General features: G+C 46.6%; 1 protein-coding gene across 1 annotated transcript in view; it reads left to right on the top strand.

The window, feature by feature from the left end:
• DNAJC3 (DnaJ heat shock protein family (Hsp40) member C3) overlaps positions 1-19,294 on the top strand; it is a 67,735-nt gene extending 48,441 nt beyond the window's left edge. Inside the window, exons 7-12 of the mRNA XM_060233612.1 lie at positions 1,083-1,202; positions 5,687-5,792; positions 5,877-5,997; positions 15,193-15,325; positions 17,238-17,386; positions 19,089-19,294. Coding sequence (XP_060089595.1) covers positions 1,083-1,202; positions 5,687-5,792; positions 5,877-5,997; positions 15,193-15,325; positions 17,238-17,386; positions 19,089-19,243 — 784 coding nt within the window. The 3' untranslated portion in view covers positions 19,244-19,294. The remainder of the gene's footprint in view (positions 1-1,082; positions 1,203-5,686; positions 5,793-5,876; positions 5,998-15,192; positions 15,326-17,237; positions 17,387-19,088) is intronic.
• Positions 19,295-19,831: the final 537 nt, after the last annotated feature.

The raw sequence follows: 19,831 nt of genomic DNA, 5'->3' as shown, positions 1-19,831 counted from the left end.
GAGCAGAAGAAGCTTTTATAGAGAAGATTTTAATGATGAAACGGGAGGATTATGAAAAACGGGCTCTGTGAAATGGTGTCATTTTTCCTTAGTGAGGATACTTGCAGCTGGGGGGGTGGGGGGCGGTGCATGCTGTGGGTATGATCAGGGCTTTTTTTGTAGCAGAAACTCCTCTGCATATTAGGCCACACACCCCTGATGTAGCCAATCCCCCTGGAGCTTACAGTAGACCCTGTAATAAGAACCCCGTAAGCTCCCGGAGGATTGGCTACATCAGGGGTGTGTGGCCTAATATGCAGAGGAGTTTCTGCTACAAAAAAAGCCCTGGGTATGATCCAAATCTTCCCACTCCACCCCCAACACTACTTTATAATTCTTAACAAGTACACTGAGACATCTATCCAATATTAGCCCCAAATCCTAAAATACTGGTTCTATAGAACTTTGAGTGAGACACACTGGAGAAACACATGTGGAAGCAGAGAAAACAGTTGTTTTCTCTAAATACTCCCCTTTAAAATGACTTGCAAGCCATAAAGCTTACAATTAGTGTTAAAAGAAGAAGACTGCAGATTTATACCCCGCCCTTCTCTCTCAGAGCGGCTTACAATCTCCTATATCTTCTCCCCCCACAACAGACACTCTGTGAGGTGGGTGGGGCTGAGAGGGCTCTCACAGCAGCTGCCCTTTCAAGGACAACTCCTGCAATAGCTATGGCTAACCCAAGGCCATTCCAGCAGCTGCCAGTGGAGGAGTGGGGAATCAAACCCGGTTCTCCCAGATAAGAGTCCGTACACTTAACCACTATAGCAAACTGGCTTAACCACTACACCAAACTGGCTGTACAAAGGCCTTTGCTATTGCTGCTGTTACATGTATATTCACCTGGGACCTCTGATGGGCCACTAATAGCCTCCTTTTTCAGAAGTGTGCGTTGAGATAGTACGGTTTGCTACACTTCCACACACATGCCTCATTCTGTGAGTCTCAAAGTAACATTTGAACCGAAACCTCTGGAATGTAGCATGCTGTCCACAGATGCAAACTGACTCTTCTCTTATTTCTCTCTCCTTGGTGAAAAGTGAAGTTCGTGAGTGCCTGAAGCTCGACCAAGACCACAAGGAATGCTTCTCTCATTATAAGCAAGTGAAGAAGCTAAACAAGCAGATTATGTCGGCAGAAGAACTAATCCAAGAAGACAGGTAAGGTGCAACCTGTGCATTCTCTCAGCTCACAAAACAGCAGTGATTGCTGCAGCATCATAATGCTGTAGCATTGTATAATGCTCTAATGCTATAGCAGTTGCTGGTGTTTTTTTAAAAAAGTGATCCAGTGGAAGGAAAATGGCACTGATAATTGGATTTGTACCCTGCCCTATACTCTGAATCTCAGAGTCTCTGAATGACTCACAGTCTCCTTTCCCTTCCCCTCCCCACAAAAGACACCCTGTGAGGTAGGTGAGGCTGAGAGAGCTCTCCCAGAAGCTGCCGTTTCAAGGACAGCTCTGCAAGAGCTATGGCTGACCCAAGGCCATTCCAGCAGCTGCAAGTAGAGGAGTGGGGAATCAAACCCGGTTCTTCCAGATAAGGGTCAGTGCACTCACCCAGTGCACCAAACTGGCTCTGATGTGACTGGGACTTTGGGAGACACACACTTCCCTAGGCAAATGGCATAATAATGCTCTTGGGACTGCGCATAATGGAAAAGCTAGTTTAGGAAAGAGCGTACCACTTGGGGGGCGAGGTTGCTATTAGAGCGTAATTAGAGTATAACTTCACATAGATGTTCCAGTTTGCAGCGTTTCATATTCCAGACTTCTCCTTGCATGCAGTCTGGCACATCTGAGCGCAAGCTACCCCTCCATAGCCGAAGGTGTTGGGAAGTTTGCTTTGCGATGCTGCACAGAACACAAAGGGAAGTGGAGCTTCATTATCAGCCCGGTTGCTGATAAACACAAAAAAAGGAAATCGATTGGCTTTGTGAGTAATTAGAGAGGTTTACCGCCTGGCCTCTGTGGAAAGCTTTATGTAGTTATTCATCTCCCCAGTAAATTAAAGTGTCAGGGTTGTTAGTTTTAGCGCTAAATGCCATCTCTTATTTAAAACGGTATTTTAATGTCTCAGCGTTTAAATGTGGAGATCACAGCATATTTGCAAATAAAATGTTACAGCTGCCCCATAAATAAATCTTCATCAGGTTGCTGGTGCTCGGGGGAAATAAGATCAGAGCGCAGCTCCAGGAGGCTTGCGAGAGATGCTTTGTGCAGAACGTTGTTCCAAATGTCACTTCAGTGTGGAACTTGAAACATAACAAAAGGTACAGTTAGTCCAAACTTGAACGTGGCATTGGAAGATGCTCGGTGGCGCACCTGAAGGTCACCTCTCTCTGCCCTCTTGTCCAGGCCTCAGATTCAGCAGGAGCTCACATGAGCACAGCTCCTGAACCTTTCTGAGGGTTCCCCCTCTTCCTCCCCACCTACCTTGTCCATTGAATAGTAACTGCAGCTGCATAACAATCTCTAGATTAGGAGAGCGGGCAGCCGGTCAGCCACCAGGGGCTTTGCCACATCCCAGCACCCCTCATTAACCCCTGGAGAAGCCCACACCACCCTTTCTCCACTTCTGATGTGATTTTGGGCAGCAGGTAGCTTGCTGGTCTTTTAACTGTGGGGCCAAAGAGAGCCACAGGTGAGCGAGGCCTGCTTGGGCTGGCTGGATCTCTAGCCAGACCAAGCAGGCCTTGCTCGCCCGGGGCTCTCCTTTCTTGCATCGGGTTGCTTTTGGCTGGGGGAGGGGACGGCATATGCTAATGAGTCCCACCACCTATTTTTCTACAAAACGACCCCTGCTCTTGTCACTTCTCCAGGTCAGCAACCTTAGCCTTGGAGAGCTAGTAGCCAATTGCACGAAGCCTGTCAGGCAAAGAGTCATACAAGAATTGTGTTTTATAATGCGCTGGATAATCCCCCCCGACCTCCCTCTGCTGGCTTTCTGGCTCTGTGACTGGTGTTGTCTTTTAATGCATTTTAATAAGCGTAGGCATTTGTTTGGAACTGTGCAGTTTATCCAGTAATGAGAACAGAGTCTAGTGCCCATGCTTCTCTGCCCTGCCACTGAACTCATACAGGAGCTGGATTTGCTTGGCCCCTACTGTTTTCATACCTTTAGCCGCTGTCAAACTGATTTTGAGTCCAGTGGCACCTTTAAGACCAACAAAAGTTTATTCAAGGTAGGAGCTTGATATCTGAAGAAGTGTGCGTGCACACAAAAGTTCATACCTTGAGTAAAAATTTGTTGGTCCTAATGACGATATGATGATGATATTGGATTTATATCCCGCCCTCTACTCCGAATCTCAGAGCGGCTCACAATCTCCTTTATCATCCTCCCCCACAACAGACACCCTGTGAGGTGGGTGGGGCTGAGAGAACTCTCACAACAGCTGCCCTTTCAAGGACAACTCCTACAAGAGCTTTGGCTGACCCAAGGCCATTCCAGCAGCTGCAGGTGGAGGAGTGGGGAATCAAACCCGGTTCTCCCAAATAAGAGTCTGCGCAGTTAACCACTACACCAAACTGGCTCTCTTAAAGGTGCCACTGGACTCAAAATCTGTTCTACTGCTTTAGACCAACACAGCTACCCACCTGGATCTATCTTTAGCCACCGAGACCATTGATGCTTCATCGTTGGGCTGCCTTGCTCATGGTGGCTTGTTTGCCGCATGGAATCCAGATGTTTTCCATCGAAGAATGACTCGTTTTTCTCAGGGATATGGCATTCTCCCCTGCTTTTTGCTGTCCAGTTGTGGGCGATTTATGGCAATCCCCTAGGGCTTTCTAGGCAAGAGCTATTCAGAGGTGGTTGGCCATTGTCTGCCTCTGCGTAGCAACCATGAACTCCCATCCGGGTACTAATCAAGGCTGATCCTGTTTAGCTTCTGAGATCTGATGAGGCTGTGCTAGCCTGGGCTCTTCCAGGCACTTTCCCCTGAGCTGAGTTAGTGTGAGCTAGCTCACGGATTTTTAGCCTCCAGCTCACACATTTTTGTCTTAGCTCAGGAAAAAAGACCTCAGAGCACAATAATTTATGCAGGAGCTCACAAAGGAGTCTCAGAGTGGCTTGCAGTCTCCTTTCCCTTCCAATCTCCTCCTCCTTCTAGCATATTCAGTTCTAGAGCATATTTATTTGGGGGGATTTATTTATTCTGGGGTGAGGGAATGCATATTTATTTATTTGGAATATTTTCATGCCGCCTTTCCCACCCAATCAGGGTCCACAAGGTAGCAAACGTTTTAAAAAAATCAAAATATTTAAGCAATTAAAATACAGTTCAATTAAAAACCCATAAACAAACCAAACTAGAAAGAGGGCCAATAACCATTACTTGGGTTATACCAAATGAAATAGAAAGTTTTCACATGATGGCAAAAGACACCAATAGAGAGAAACAGATTAATCTACCTGGAGAAGGATTTCCAAAATGTTGGTGCCACCACAGGAAAGGCCTTTTCTCATGTTGCTACCTCTTGCCTTGTCTGTGGATAACCTGGTTTTGCCACTTTTGCCTTTGGCACAATGTCCAGTTTGGTGTAATGGTTAAGGTGGGAGAGCCAGTTTGGTATAGTGGTTAAGTGTGCCGACTCTTATCTGGGAGAACCAGGTTTGATTCCCCACTTCCCCACTTGCACCTGCTGGAATGCCCTTGGGTCAGCCATAGCTCTCGCAGAGTTGTCCTTGAAAGGGCAGCTGCTGTGAGAGCCATCTCCAGCCACACCCACCTCACAGGGTGTCTGTTCTGGGGGGAGAAGATATAGGAGATTGTGACTACTCTGAGATTCAGAGTATAGGATGGGGTATAAATCTGCAGTCTTCTTCTTCCAGCCACATTGTTATTTTTATATATACTGTCAATGGCAAATCAGCTGGCTTGTCCTGTCTGCTCACAACTTGAGCTCTACTTCTCTCCTTGCTCACGTTAGTTCAGCTCAGCTTGGCCCTTCCCTCCGCAACAAACCAGCCTCTGCTAACCCCGTACCTTCCCCTGTCCTTTGTCAGTCAGGCATGACTGCAGCAACAGTCTTTACTGACTAATAAGGGTGGCTTCCAGAACTTCTAGCTCCCTCTGTCTTCTACTTCTGGGACAGGAAGTTGTATGACGGAACATTTAGATAATGTGAGTCACCAATCCGAAGCCCAGAATCCAATTCCTGCTGCACCAAAAGCTGTACTGAAGTCCCAAAGTTGGTTTCACCTCTGGCACAAGTCTTCCTTTCTTGCTGAGCATTTCTGCTGTCATACTCTGGGGTGCACATTGTTGGCAAGGGAAGAAGAAGAAGACTGCAGATTTATACCCTGCCTTTCTCTCTGAATCAGAGACTCAGAGCAGCTTACAATCTTCTATATCTTCTCCCCCCACAACAGACACCCTGTGAGGTGGGTGGAGCTGAGATCTCTCCCAGAAGCTGCCCTTCAAGGACAACTCCTACGAAAGCTATGGCTAACCCAAGGCCATTCCAGCAGCTGCAAGTGGAGAAGTAGGGAATCAAATCCTGTTCTCCCTGATAAGAGTCTGCACACTTAACCATTACACCAAACTGGCTCTCAGGAGGAACAGCCGAATTTTTAATTATTAAGCAGGAGCCTTGATGCAAGGGAACTACTGTTAGTTTTTTAATTACCGTGTCTAGGTACGAGGATGCCATTGATAAATACAAGACAGTGATGAAAACGGAGCCCAACGTTCCTGCTTATACCACACGTGCCAAAGAGAGAATCTGCCACTGCCTCTCCAAGGTAAAATGTTCGGTCTGCCCTTTATAGGAGCTTAGTGCAGCGAAACAAAACAAACATTGACCTCGTCCGTTTTCCCTTTTCCAGGACCAGCAGTCAGCGGAAGCCATCAAGCTCTGCACTGAAGTTCTGCAACTGGAACGAGACAACGTGAACGTCCTCAAAGCCAGAGCTGAAGCATATTTGTTGGAAGAGCAGTACGAGGAAGGTAAAAGTTGAAGGAAGACAGGCTGCATTCATTGGCAGTGCTGCGTTACAGGGGAAACTTGCCAGCATGTGTGTCTGCCATTTTGGCATCATAGAAGAATAATCTCACCAAAAGCCTCTAGTTTAAGAATAATTTGTGCATCTAAATTTATTGTCTAGAGCAGTCATCCCACTGTGGAAGTGTACAAATAATTCGTCTCTCAAGTTCAGCTCTGAGAAAATCAGTTCTGCCACTTTTTTCTGTTTTTTTGCAAAGGAAGCCAGGTATGCATAGTATGGATTGGCTGGTGCCTTTGATGTCACAAGCCCATCCCAGTCCCTAAGCAGTTTTACAACTTTTCTTTTGTTAAAAAAAATAATAATGAAGTGATGACTTAGCATTTATGTTATGCTAGAAATAAAGAAGATGGACAGGACATAGGACGAGAGTGGCAAGACAGACGATCAGTGTTTGAGTTGTCTAAGGAGTCCACCCCCTGACACCCCCTCATCCTCCTGTAGTGGGATGAGTCCAAGTTCATTTTGTGAAGCAGAACCAGAGCGAGTTTTGTCTAAAGGTATATCTGTGTACATCCTCATTGGCTAAGAATACCTTCGAACCGTGACAAAAATGGAACTGAGTGTAGGGAGAAAGGGTGTGGATTTGTCTAGCAATCCGTGGTAGTGGGAAGGGAACCGTGGTTTTCAGAAGGTCCCCAAGTCTCTTACCCTCTCAATAAGTTAATCCCTTTTAGAAGAAGAAGATATTGAATTTATATCCCGCCCTCCACTCCGAAGAGTCTCAGAGCGGCTCACAATCTCCTTTACCTTCCCCCCCCCCACAACAGACACCCTGTGAGGTGGGTGGGGCTGGAGAGGGCTCTCACAGCAGCTGCCCTTTCAAGGACAACCTCTGCCAGGGCTATGGCTGACCCAAGGCCATCCTAGCAGGTGCAAGTGGAGGAGTGGGGAATCAAACCTGGTTCTCCCAGATAAGAGTCCGCACACTTAACCACTACACCAAACTGGCTCTCCTCTTTAAATATGCTGAATTTGTGGTATATAGAAGGTAAGGATTAAGCATGGTGCTGTGTAGGAGTAAGCATGCTATACAGAAGGTACGATTTTTCAGTATGTATATGTATTTATGTTGTGTGACAGGGATGTAGAGCTACAGCATACAGAAAAACAGCTAAACCTTTTTTTTTTTTCATTTTTGTGTGGTATTTGGCTGTTTGCTGTATGCCGTCATGGATTATGGATAACGTTTCTGAACATACGACAGGCCAGGTTGGCCTCAAATATTCATGTTACTGCAGAACTTTTGGGGTATAAAGGTTTGGGTGGAGGTCCGAATGGTGTGAAAGCTCGTTCAGGTTAAGTGAAAAGTTCTTTGCTTGTTGGCTGGGGGAAAAAATGACAGGAGATCATAGGATCCAGTTCAAAACAAATGGTTCTGAACACACACACGCACACACACACACTGCCCAGTATGTTCCAACAGACACTGTGCCCTGATAGATTGTGTTTGGAGCTTCATTTTTGTTGCTCTATGCAGCTGTAAGAATTGTGGTTTGGTGTTTTTGGGGTTTGTTTTTCTTTTTTTTGTATGGCAGCATGTCAAGGGGGAGGATGATTGCAATCTCCTTGGTTTTTGCTGCAAGCCCTTGAGTAATTAACAGCAAAGCTTGAGGAATTGCATACCAATGTGATAATAAGTAGCATGGTGGGAACATGAAAGGGCTCAGCCCCCCAAAAAGGCAATTTTCCCCCTCATGATGGGTTTTCTTGTCCTGGCAACATGTACAATTTATATACAGAGACCAGGGTACAAATTGCTCTAACCTGGATAGCCCAATCTTGTCAAATATCAGAAGCAATGCTCCCTCTAAGCGGTGGAGTCTTGTGAGCAAAAATTCTACTTTGTGAGTGCTACTGGCATTAAAGTTGTGAGCTACTGCTAAATTAGTATGGGGCCATTTTTCCTGAACTAAGACAAAAATGTGAGAGCCAGAGGCTAAAAAATGGTGAGCTAACTCACACTAACTCAGCTTAGAGAAAATGCTGATCAGAAGCTAAGCAGGATCAGCCCTGTAGTACTTGGATGGAAAACTGCCAAGAAAGTCCAGGGTCGCAATCAGAGTTAGGCAATGGCAAACTGCCCCTGAACATCTCTTGTCTTGAAAACCTTACAGGGTATCAAACTAATTTGTTATGAGGGCCAAATCTGACAGAAATGAGACCTTGTTGGGCCCGGCCATGTCAGGCTGGGCCATGTGTATGCCTATTTAAGATTAGGTAGCAGAGATATACATTTTATAAAGGACACAGACAAACACAATTTTTGTAAAAAAAAGTTTAAAACATGCTTAAAACATTAGCACTCATTGGTCTTGAAGATGCTTTCTTTGTATTTCTCCCATGGGATCCAGGGAACGGGGCAAAGGAAGCTCTGCCTCTTTCCTTCCTTCCCCAGCGGACCAGGAGGGGGGAGGAGCCTCAGCCAATAGAAAGAAGAGAGGCTTGGCTCAGTAGCTTTGCTGAGCAATGAAGAGAGCCTGGCAAAACAAGCCAGCCCTCCCCCCCTTCCTTCCCAAGGGAGGAAACTCAGCCAGTGGAGAAAATAGCTTTGTTCTTTAGCTCCTGTGCAATTGAGCAAGCCTTGGCAAAACAAGCTGCGATGCAGAAGGAAGCAAGAGAGAGGGAGAAGGAAGCAGATAACAGCCAGTTGCTCGTGGCCTAGGAGCCCTCCAGGGGTCTGATTTGGCCCCCAGGCCACTTGTTTGACACCCCTGCATTACAGGGTTCCCATAAATCACCTGTGACTTAGTAGCAGAAAAAGGATATAGGTTGGAGGACTGGTTCTCTGGCCAAGGCTTTCATGTGACTGCTTGGGCTGACCCAGTGAGGTGACCAATGCACTTGGCTGAGTCCCTAACACAAAAGGCATGGCATGCGGTTGGCTTCCCTTCCCCTCTGGAATCCCTGGGCCCCAAAACGGAATGGGTACAAAAATACCTTGAATGAGCCCTGACAGTTCAGCTTCCCAGGGTTGTGAATGTGGCTGAATGGGTGTGCTCAAACCATATGGCTGAATGGGTGGGTTCAAACCATAAGCTTGGTTGTGAAATGTTAGTATAACCTCAGTAGGGTTACGTAGCCAGTCCTGGTTCCCTGACAGGTTGTACCTGTATGATACACATTTTGAAAAACGTACTTGTTTCCATTCACACTTATCATGTTATGGGCACACTTAAAACGTAATGCCTATGATGGCCTTCGGAAGTTTCCAAGCTCCATTCATGTTAATGTACTAGTTAAAAAAGATCCCAAGAAAGACCCATGGAGAACCAGCATCAGTCAGGGTTGTTTATTTATTCGCTACGCTTCTAATCCATCTTTCTCACTGAGATTCAAGGTGGATTACATGGTGAAAGTCAATGCAATCAATAGGATAAGACATCTAATAAGCAGTGTACAAAGACTTGAGATTACAGACATCTGAAGTAGAGTATTAGATGCAGTATGTTAAGCAAGGCAGAAAAATGGCATTACATCAGTAGAAAACAATGGGGCGAGAGCAGGATAGTACACAACAGCAAAGAAATATGTTGCGTACATAGTGATATAGTGCACAGCCCCTTTCCCTTTATTAAGTGCCTTCTTGAACTATTCATAGGATCATAGAGTTGGAAGGACCTCCAGGGTCATCTAGTCCAACCCCCTGCACAATGCAGGAAAATCACAAGTACCTCCCCCTTCTCATGATCTGCCTAAGTTCATAGAATCAGCATTGCTGTCAGATGGCCATCTAGTAAAGGTAGTCCCCTGCGCAAACACCAGTCGTTTCCGACTGAGGTGACGTCGTATCACAACGTTTTCCCGGCAGACTTTTTAATGGGGTGATTTGCCACTGCCTTCCCCAGTAATCTACATCCCACCCACCCACCCACCCCCCCAGCAAGCTGGGTACTCATTTTACCAACCTTGAAAGGATGGAAGGCTGAGTCAACCTTGAGCTGGCTACCTGAACCCAGCTTCCCTGGGATCGAACTCAGGTCATGAGCAGAGCTTGGACCTGCAGTACTGCAGCTTGTCACTCTGCACCACGGGGCTCCTTATGGCCATCTAGCCCCTGCTTAAAAATCTCCAAAGAAGGTTTATATTATATTACAGTATAGCCCTCCCACTATTACAAAAATACCAGCCTGAACGATTCTATTGTACGTAGCTTGAGAAATGGAAAAATGCTGTTAGATGGATTCAGATGATTTGGGCTCAGTAAAGGGCAAATTTGTATATCTGTAAGTTGTTATCTGGCCCTTCTGCCCCAAAATACCTGATCCATTTAATCATGCCACAGACACAGCTCTGCAGCACGCCAAGGAGAATGGGCAGGAGAAAGAGAACAGAGCAAGGTTATGTTTGTGGGTGATGTCCGAGACACTCCATCAGCAGCAAGCGTGGGGTTCCCACTCCCATACTCACTTCTGGCAGGCAGGGGAGGAGATAGAGAAGGGGGATTTTAGATGCTGGACTGGAAGGTGTTATGGGGACCGTGCCTTGTGGTTATTGATTGATTGGTTGGTTGGTTGAGGGTTTTATTCGTAGAAAAAGCCCAGCAAGAACTCATTTGCATGTTAGGCCACACCCCCGTCACACAGGACTTTTTGTAGAAAAAGCCCAGCAGGAACCTATTTGCATATTAGGCCACACCCTCTGATGCCAAGCCAGCTGGAACTTCGTTCCCGTGCGTTCCTGCTCAGAAAAAAGCCCTGGATTGGTTGATTTAGATTTTTAGCCCGCCCTTCTTGTAAAAGAAGACAACCAGCAGTTAAAACCAAATAAAATATATAAGGTCTAAAATTACAGAGTAAACAGTGGAGACTAAAATAACAAATTCTGTCTCACAAGCATGGCCTATTGTCCAGGTCCAACAGCACTGAGATGGAATGGAAGGGGGGAGGCCAATAACAAGTGGTATCCGCTGCCTCAGAGAGCCAGTTTGGTGTAGTGGTTAAGTGTGCAGACTCTTATCTGGGAGAACCGGGTTTGATTCTCCACTTGCACCTACTGGAATGGCCTTGATAGGGCAGCTGCTGTGAGAGCTCTCTCAACCCCACCCACCTCACAGGGTGTCGATTGTGGGGGAAGAAGATAAAGGAGATTGTAAGCCGCTCTGAGACTCTGATTAGATAGAAGGGAGAGGTATAAATCTATGGTCTTCTTCTTCTTCTACAGCTGAAAGCCTGGCAAAAGAGCTCTGAGGAATTGAAGTAAATCCCACAGAGCCCGGATCTCGAGGGGGAGCTCATCCCACCAGGCAGGGGCCAAGGCTGAAATGCAAAAGTACAGCCTGCTCTCCCTCCTCCTTCTCCTGCCCCACCTGAGGCCCTGGACTTGTGTCCCAGAGTCCAGTCCTGATGCCACACGGGGAGGGGGTGTGGCTCAGTGGTAGAGCATCTGCTTGGCCTTTCATGTCACCTGTTACCCTTTTAACTGGAGATGCTGGGGACTGAACCTGGGACCCTGGAGAACCGTTGCCAGTCTGACTACACAATACTGACCTTGATGGACCCAAGGGTGATATCAGGTGTGCTCATGTGGAATGAGAAAGCTAGAGAAAAAAGAGGCTGCAGAAACAAAGCAGCAGGTGAGGGGAGCGTTAAGCATCTGCTGTCCTTCTAGCACTGCTTCCCCCCAACCGGCCATCACCACTTTGGCTTGCTGGTGGTAAGGATACTGGCTCTCCCTCTCTGTTGCCCACCAGCCTGCTGAAGGCTGGCAGGAGGTAAATGGTTTTTTAAATGGCGGCATGCCAGTAATGTGATGTCACTTCTAACATATTCAGAAGTGATGTCATGTCACTGATGTGACATCGATGCAATGCTCTAGGATGGGGTGGCCAAACTTGCTTCACGTAAGAGCCACATAGAATAAACCTCAGATGTTTGAGAGCTGGAAAACATGAACATCAGATGTTTTATAGCCACAAGGCACGAACATCAGATGTTTGAAAGCCACAAAACACGAACATCAGATGTTTGAGAGCCACAAGACACGAACATCAGATGTTTGAGAGCCACAAGACACAAACATCAGATGTTTGAAAGCCACAAGACACAAACATCAGATGTTTGAAAGCCACAAGACATGAACATCAGATGTTTGAGAGCCACAAAGCAGGAAGGAAAGAAGACAAATGGGGGGAGGGAGGGAAAGAAAGCAGCTCCAAGCCACAGGCTTGGCTTGGCTTGGAAAATTGATTTAAAGAGAGAAATGCCTTCTCCAAGCTGGCCGACAGGGTGGTGGGGGCTTTAAAAGCCACACAGTATGTGTGAAAGAGCCACAGGTGGCTCTTGAGCCACTGTTTGGCCACCTTGCTCTAGGATTTTGGCAAAAAACTAGAGCTTTTGGTATTTGCTGGAAAGGACAATCATATCGCTGGCATGGTGCCATTCTCTCAGTCCCTGCCTGCCTCTCCTGCTGACAGCCAGCCCTCCCTGCCAAAGGTGGAAGCCCTCCCTACCAAAGGTGCAAACCCAGGGCTGGGAGTCTTGTGGTTGTCACTGACGACCCGTCTGTCCTAAATGTAAAACTGCATTCAGGGAAACCTGGGCATTTGAGTGGGCTACCTTTTATGCTTTGCAGCAGGGTCAAGTATATAAACTGGATTGTTTTAACAGCATGGTGGTGTTCCACCCCAAGCAGGGGTGTATGGCCATTGCCAGTAGCAATAAATGGTAAAGGCTATCTTGCGGTAGGCCTTCATTACTGAGGCTTCATAACGGGTTCACTAGATGGAATAGATGTGGTCATCAGGTGCTTAATGTTACCAGAGCAATAAAGCCGCGTGATGGAAAGGTCCCCGAAGTTTCCCTTTCCCATTCAGATGTAGCCGTGGAGTGTTTGTTATGGGCAGGTACAGCTCTCTCCTGCTGGCTTTCCAAGCTGAATGGCCAGAATGTTAAAAAAAAACATATGCGGCAAGCAAGGCACTTTAGTGGCTTGTCACAGTAGGCCAGCTAGCGAGGATGAAAGAAGAAAGTGATGTTTGCACTTTGTCGGTGGATGGATGCTTAAATCACTGGGGCATCAAAAGTATTTAAAAAAAAAAAGAATCTTCAGAAAAGAATTGCTGGCAGCCCCCGAGCGTCTAAGTGATATAAATTGGTCACCATCTCCTGCCGGCCTGCCCAGAAACAACGAAAAGATAAATGTAATGCCTACTGAGAGGGAACAGCTGCTGGGAGATAATCTGATGCAAATACTTTGTCTTACTTAGGGAAGCTAGAAGTCTTAGATCCGTAATGAGACGTTCCAAGATTAGAAACAGAGAAAACCAGAAAGGACTCATTACGTAGGGAATGCAAAGCAGTCCTGGGCAAAGGGCACGGCGGCTGAAGCTTTAAGCATTCCGTTTCTTGGCTTAGAGTAGTAATGCAATTATGGAAATCCATTTTGTAATGTTTGTTTTAAAGAAGCTCTGCTTTACCGCAGGATAACTGAGTTTCTGAAATTCTTACTTTTATGGAAAAGGAACATGTTATATAATGGCCTTAGTCGAGTAGTGGAGGAGTGAGAGGCCAGGCGCAACCTGAAGAACTGATGTCATTGTGCAGGGTTAACCATAGAGTTTTGGGTGAATGCTAGAGTGTTAGATGATGATATCACTTCCGGGTCTCACTGGAAGTGACACCATTATGCTGGGGATGCTGATTGTGCGCCCTCTATTTTGCTCACTGTTTTTCTCCCGCCACCCAGCTGAACAGTAAGGTTACCAGGTCCTGCCTGATTCTTAGCTGGCGGGATCCTCAGGCCTTCCCAGGAGCTTCTGGCTTGAACCCAAATTTACCATAGAGTTTTGCTCATAAACTAGAGAAGGGGTCCCCAACCACCAGTCCGTGGCTTGCTAGCAACCGGGCCACAGAGCGAGGCAGAGCAGCCCTGAACTAAAGAGGCAGCACAGCCAGCACGGAGTGAGGCCACACCGCCTCTTTCATCCGCCCGAGTCCTGTGAGGTGGGTGGAGCTGAGAGGACTCTCACAGCAGATGCCTTTACAACAGGGGTGGGGAACCTTTTTTCTGCCAAGGGCCATATGGATATTTATAACATCATTCGCGGGCCATAAAAAATTATCAACTTAAAAAACTGCTCCACCAAGGGAGAATGATTCAGGCAGGCAAAATTAATACAAATAATTGTTTTTCTATTTGAAGTCATGTGGGGAGAGCCTAATCTGGAGCGCACGCACACACACACACGGCCCGCTGCCCTAGGCAAATGCATAGGTCCAGGGCTTTTATGTAGAAAAAGCCCAGCAGGAACTCAGTAGTATATTAGACCACATCCCCTAATATTATCATATTAGGTCACACACTCATTAGCATATTAGGCCACACCCTCTGGGATAATCAAGTGCAAACTGAATCGTGGCAGTAACTTTTCCAGGCCCTGCAGCAATTCTGGTCGGCCAGCCAGGCCCCAGGGAGGCTGCCGTACAGTACATCTGGGCCCTGTGATCTCTGCCTGGCCCTGGGGAGGCTGCTGCACAGCGTAGCTGGGCCCCACGATCCTCGCTGGCCAGCCAGGCCCCAGAGAGGCTGCCACATAGCTCGGTTCAGCCCAGCAATCCCCGAGGGCCACACCAAGTGACCTCGAGGGCCGCATATGGCCCTCGGGACAGAGGTTCCCCATCCCTGCTTTACAAGGACAACCTCTGCCAAAGCTATGGCTGACCCAAGGCCAATCCAGCAGGTGCAAATGGAGGAGCGGGGAATCAAACCCGGTTGAGCAGGTAGGCAGCAAGCAGTGGCGGTAGGGAGGTCTCCCACACAGCTCCCAGTAGGCAGCTGCAACCCTAGGCAGCAGGCTCAGGTCATGCTCTTTGTTGAGCTGCATCAGACCTAATAAAAGACTCAGCTTTAGCTCCTGGAGAGAGTGCCCAGCTCAGAATCCTTGAGGGCCTCAAGCCCTTGACATCTTCAGACTGCAGATGCGAGGGGCGGATCTCGGCCTGAAACCAGGGAGAGCCTCAGCATCTGAGGAGAGTAGACTGGGCCAGCAGACTCACTGACAAGGCAGCTTCTGACATTCATATGCTCAACTAAATCAGATAATTTATTTGGCGTAAGTTAAAATTTGAGGCTTAACCATCTGCAGAAGATAAATCATTGCGGAATAATTAAAGGCACGCTAATTATGTGTTCTGGGTAGCTATTCGGGACTTCGAAGCGGCAAAAGAGCACAACGACAATGATCAAGAGATCCTGGAAGGCCTGGAGAGAGCCCAGAGGATGCTGAAGCAGTCTCAGAAGAGAGATTACTACAAAATCTTAGGCGTGAAAAGGTGAGCGCTCGAAAGGCAAACCTGCTCTCATGTGTTTGCTTAGTCGGCGCATTTGTTGAGGCCTGTTCTCCGAAGCCCTCCGGATGGCATAAGAGGGTTCTTTTATCCCTTCAGCAAACCTGTGAGATAGGTTAGACTGAGAGAGAGAGTGCAGCAGCTGTGTGTGTGGGGGAGGGGGAGAGAATTCTGAGGCAACTAACTGCCCACTACGCAGGGGTGTCGAACTCATTTGCTTTGAGGGCCAGATCTGACATAAATGAGACCTTGTTGGGCCGGGCCATGTGTGTACCTATTTAAGATTAGGTAGCAGAGGTATAAATTTTATAAAGAACACAGACAAACACAAATATATTTTTTTTAAAAAACTTAAAGCATACTTAAAATGTTAGCACTCGTTGGTCTTAAAGATGCTTTCTTTGTATTTCTCCCATGGGATCCAGGGAACTGGGCAAAGGAAGCTTTGGCTCGTTCCTTCCTTCCCCAGGGACAAGGAGGCGGAGGAGCCTCAGCCAATAGAAGGGAAGGAGGCTTGGCTCAGTAACTCTGCTGTGCGATTGAGAGAGCCTGGCAAAGCAAGCTATTCCTCCCCAAGGGAGGAGCCTCAGCCAGTGGGTAAAATAGAGTCTTTCCTCTGTAGCTCCTGTGCGAATGAGCAAGCCTTGCAAAGCAAGCTGTGATGCAGAAGGACCAATCCAAACCAAAGAGAAGGCTGTGTAACAGACACCGGAAAAAAACAAGCCCATGCAGGGCACACAGCCTGTAGTGGTGCAAATACTTATAAAACACTTCTATAAATTCATCGGTGTTTTTAATCCTGCGTGCTGTCTCAGTCGAAAAACTTGAAGTGGTACATAGAAAGCACTCGCTTCATTTCCTGAGGACCCTTAAGGACACATACAAATTTGTACATGTTTTATAATGGCTTTGTAGAGCTTCCAGTGTTGGTGCCTCAGTCCAAAAAAGCCCAAAAGTCCCTAGTGTGGAGGTCATGTGCAACAGGACCCCGTTTCCTGGAATCGTTTCCTCAGGCGCCTGTGTGCTCCAAATTACATATTTTGAGGGACAATATTGCCTTTACAACGCTCTTGTGAGCCCAGCACAGACCGCTGGCGTTTCCAAACACTATGATGCAGAAGGAAGCAAGAGAGAGGGAGAAGGAAGCAGAGGACAGCCAGTTGCTTGGGGCCTGATAGGAGCCCTCTGAGAGCCTGATTCAGCCCCCAAACTGCATGTTTGACACCCCTGCACTAGACTGAAGAATGACTAATCCCAGCACCCCCAACCCCCACATCTCCTATGGATTCCTTAACTCTTTTGAATGTTGGTTAACAGCAGAGCAACCTGTATCAAAACTGGATTAATTCGGTCCCAGGATCACAGTAGATGCTCCACTTGACCCAAAATCCAATGGAGGAGGATAAAATTCAGAAGGCATTTGAATTTATGATGCAAATTATGATGGAAAGGATTGGCGCACTGCCATTACTAACACAATGCTCAATACTATTGTATTGCCGTTTTAAATGTTTTAAAGCTATAATTGTACCTATGGGTTTAATTGGTTTGCCATTGACCTTGTTTAACACCCTGAGCCCCGAGCCTGCTTTGGGCAGGGAGGGTGGGATATAAATAGAACTAAATAAATAAAATAGATAAATAAATGGAGAAGGGCTTATGTGAGACAACTGATAAGTCTGATGCACCCTCCATAGTGCAAAGTAAATTTTATTTTTTATTGTTATTCTTTAGATATATCACTAGAAAAATTTTTAAAGCTCAGTAAAAGAAAAGGCTCCATCTAGGAAATGTTGACTTCCTCTCATTTTTCGTAAATCCAGTAAGATGGAGGTCTTGTTTGGCATGAAAACACTGGGAGGTTCATTTTGTAGTTCTTTCCTGTTTGTTTCTGCAGGAACGCCAGGAAACAAGAAATTGTAAAAGCGTATAGAAAGCTAGCAATGCAGTGGCACCCAGATAACTTCCAGGATGAAGAAGAGAAGAAGAAAGCGGAGAAAAAATTCATTGACATAGCAGCGGCCAAAGAAGTCCTCACTGATCCAGGTCTGTTATCTGCCAGCTCCTTTGTGTTTTCAGTAGGCCTCACTGATAATGAAGAACCTAACATCAAACAAGTTTGGGATTTCACCCTGTCTTATATTTTAATAGCAAAGTCAAGGTACCTTTGAATACTTAAATCTGGTGACTGGAGCTGTGAGCAGACCAGACAGATCTCTCTCAAAATCTGAGAAGGGCCCTAGGTTTGCAGGAAAATGTGAAATCTTAGAATATAATAATTTAAAAAAGACACTGGGCAGCTTAAACAGATCCAAAAAAGATAAAAGGAATGCCTGTATCTTTAAGCAGCAGATTCCCTCAGAGCTGTTGCTAGGCAACCTCAGTATTCTAGCCTTTAATTTGTCAGTAAAAAGGCAGGGGGAGGGAGGAAGGCCCTTCCCAGCCCTATTTTGGCCTTTGAGGGAGAATTAATCGGGGCCTGGCCTGGCTAGGGTTGCTGACTCCAGGTTAGGAAATTCCTGGAGATTTTGTGATGAAGTCTGTGAGGAGTGCAGGATCTGAGGAGGAGAGGCCTCAGCTAAATATAATGCCACAGAGTCCACCCTCTAAAGCCGTCACGTTCTCCAGGGGGGCAGATTTCTGTTATCTAGAGTTCAGTTGTAATTTTGGGATATTTCCAGGTCCCATTTGGAAATTGGCAGTCTCTGGGTGACCTGATAGCAGGGCTTTTTTTTGAGCAGGAACAGGAACGCAGTTCCGGCTGGCTTGGCATCAGGGTGTGTGGCCTAATATGCAAATGAGCCTCTGCTGGGCTTTTTCCACAAAAAGCCCTATGCTAAACAATGGTGGTCAGGGGGTGTGGCCTAATATGAAAATGAGTTCCTGCTGGGCTTTTTCTACAAAAAAGGCCCTGCCTGATACCATGCATGATTGAACTAGGCATGGCTCCTTGTTACTGTTTCACATTAGCTACCCTGTGAAAGCCAGTGTGGCATAGTGGTTAGGGCTTCAGAGTAGGGTCTACGAAACCCAGGTTTGAATCCTCATCTTGCTATGGAAACTCACTGGGTGATTTTGGACCAGTCACACATTTTCAGCCTAACCGACCACACAGGATTGTTGTGTGGATAAAGAAGGTGGAAGGAGAATGATATAAGCTGCTTTGGTCCCCACGGTGCAGAAGGAGGCATTGGACTCAACCCAGAGACTCCTATTCAGTCTAAGGCACACAGTGCCTCGGGTAAAGAACCAAGAGCTTTTGGTCTGTGCGCAGGCCTTTCTCTATGGCTTAGATGTCCCCAGTTCCCTCCCTCCCCCTTGCCTCTGGCCACACCCAGACCTCAAGCCACATCCATAAGAAATTGCATTGAGGGTTCTCATTGCTAGGACAAAGATACAGTAACATAGAGATGCCATCTTGGTTCTCATAGGCTCTTGATTCCTCATGCATCTCCCTTTTCCTTTTAACCAGGGCTTTTTTAATAGCAGAAACTCCATTGCATATTAAGCCACACGCCTATGATGTAGCCAATCCTCAAAGAGCTTACAATAAGCACTATAAGAAGAGTCCTGTAAGCTCTCGGAGAATTGGCTACATCAGGGGTGTGTGGCCTAATATGCAAAGGAGTTCCTGCTACAATAGTCCCCCTGCTTTTAACTCAACCATTCCTGGTTGTTTTATTTGCAGAATGCATTGTTTGCCATGCTTTATGATCTCATGCTTACGGATTTCATCTTTTTAAAAAAGAAATGCGGCGGAAGTTTGACGCAGGAGAAGACCCCCTGGACGCGGAAAGCCAGCAAGGCGGAGGAAACCCTTTCCACAGAGGATGGAATTCCTGGCAGGGGTTTGACCCCTTCAGTTCTGGAGGACCTTTTAAATTTAAGTTCCACTTCAGTTAGAAAACTTCCCTCTCTCCCTTCCCGCTTTGCTTCTATGAGTTTGATTTTATTTTATTTCTAGAGTAACTTAAAATAGTGAAATCTTTCAAGGACTTCAATGAAAACCAGCCCTTTGGTGATGGAAGGGTAAATGAATGTGATAACGGCAGCAGTCCTATTAGTACTAATTGATTTTCTGTTTCTGGATGTCAAATTCCTGACCTCTGCTAAAAGATGTGAAAGAACAGGTAAGGCTGCAGTCCTTGGACCGCTTTTTCACAAGCGATTCGAAGCCTTTAGCCCATCATATCCCTGTCAAAGAAAGCATCTTATTCAAGAATGCACTTTACACTTTTGCATACTTTCTAGTTACTTTTGTGGGACTCTGTTTTTGCTTGTAGAAATGATGAGAAAGTACAATATTGTATTCAGTATGGATGCCAATATTTTGATTGTGCGGACCCTTATCTGGGAGAACCGGGTTTGATTCCCCACTCCTCCACTTGCACCTGCTGGCATGGCCTTGGGTCAGCCATAGCTCTGGCAGAGGTTGTCCTTGAAAGGGCAGCTGCTGGGAGAGCCATCTCCAGCCCCTCCCACCTCACAGGG

Source organism: Heteronotia binoei, chromosome 3, assembly GCF_032191835.1.
Source record: "Heteronotia binoei isolate CCM8104 ecotype False Entrance Well chromosome 3, APGP_CSIRO_Hbin_v1, whole genome shotgun sequence".
NCBI classification, from domain to species: domain Eukaryota; kingdom Metazoa; phylum Chordata; class Lepidosauria; order Squamata; family Gekkonidae; genus Heteronotia; species Heteronotia binoei.
This window is presented reverse-complemented; position numbering and strand designations above follow the sequence as displayed.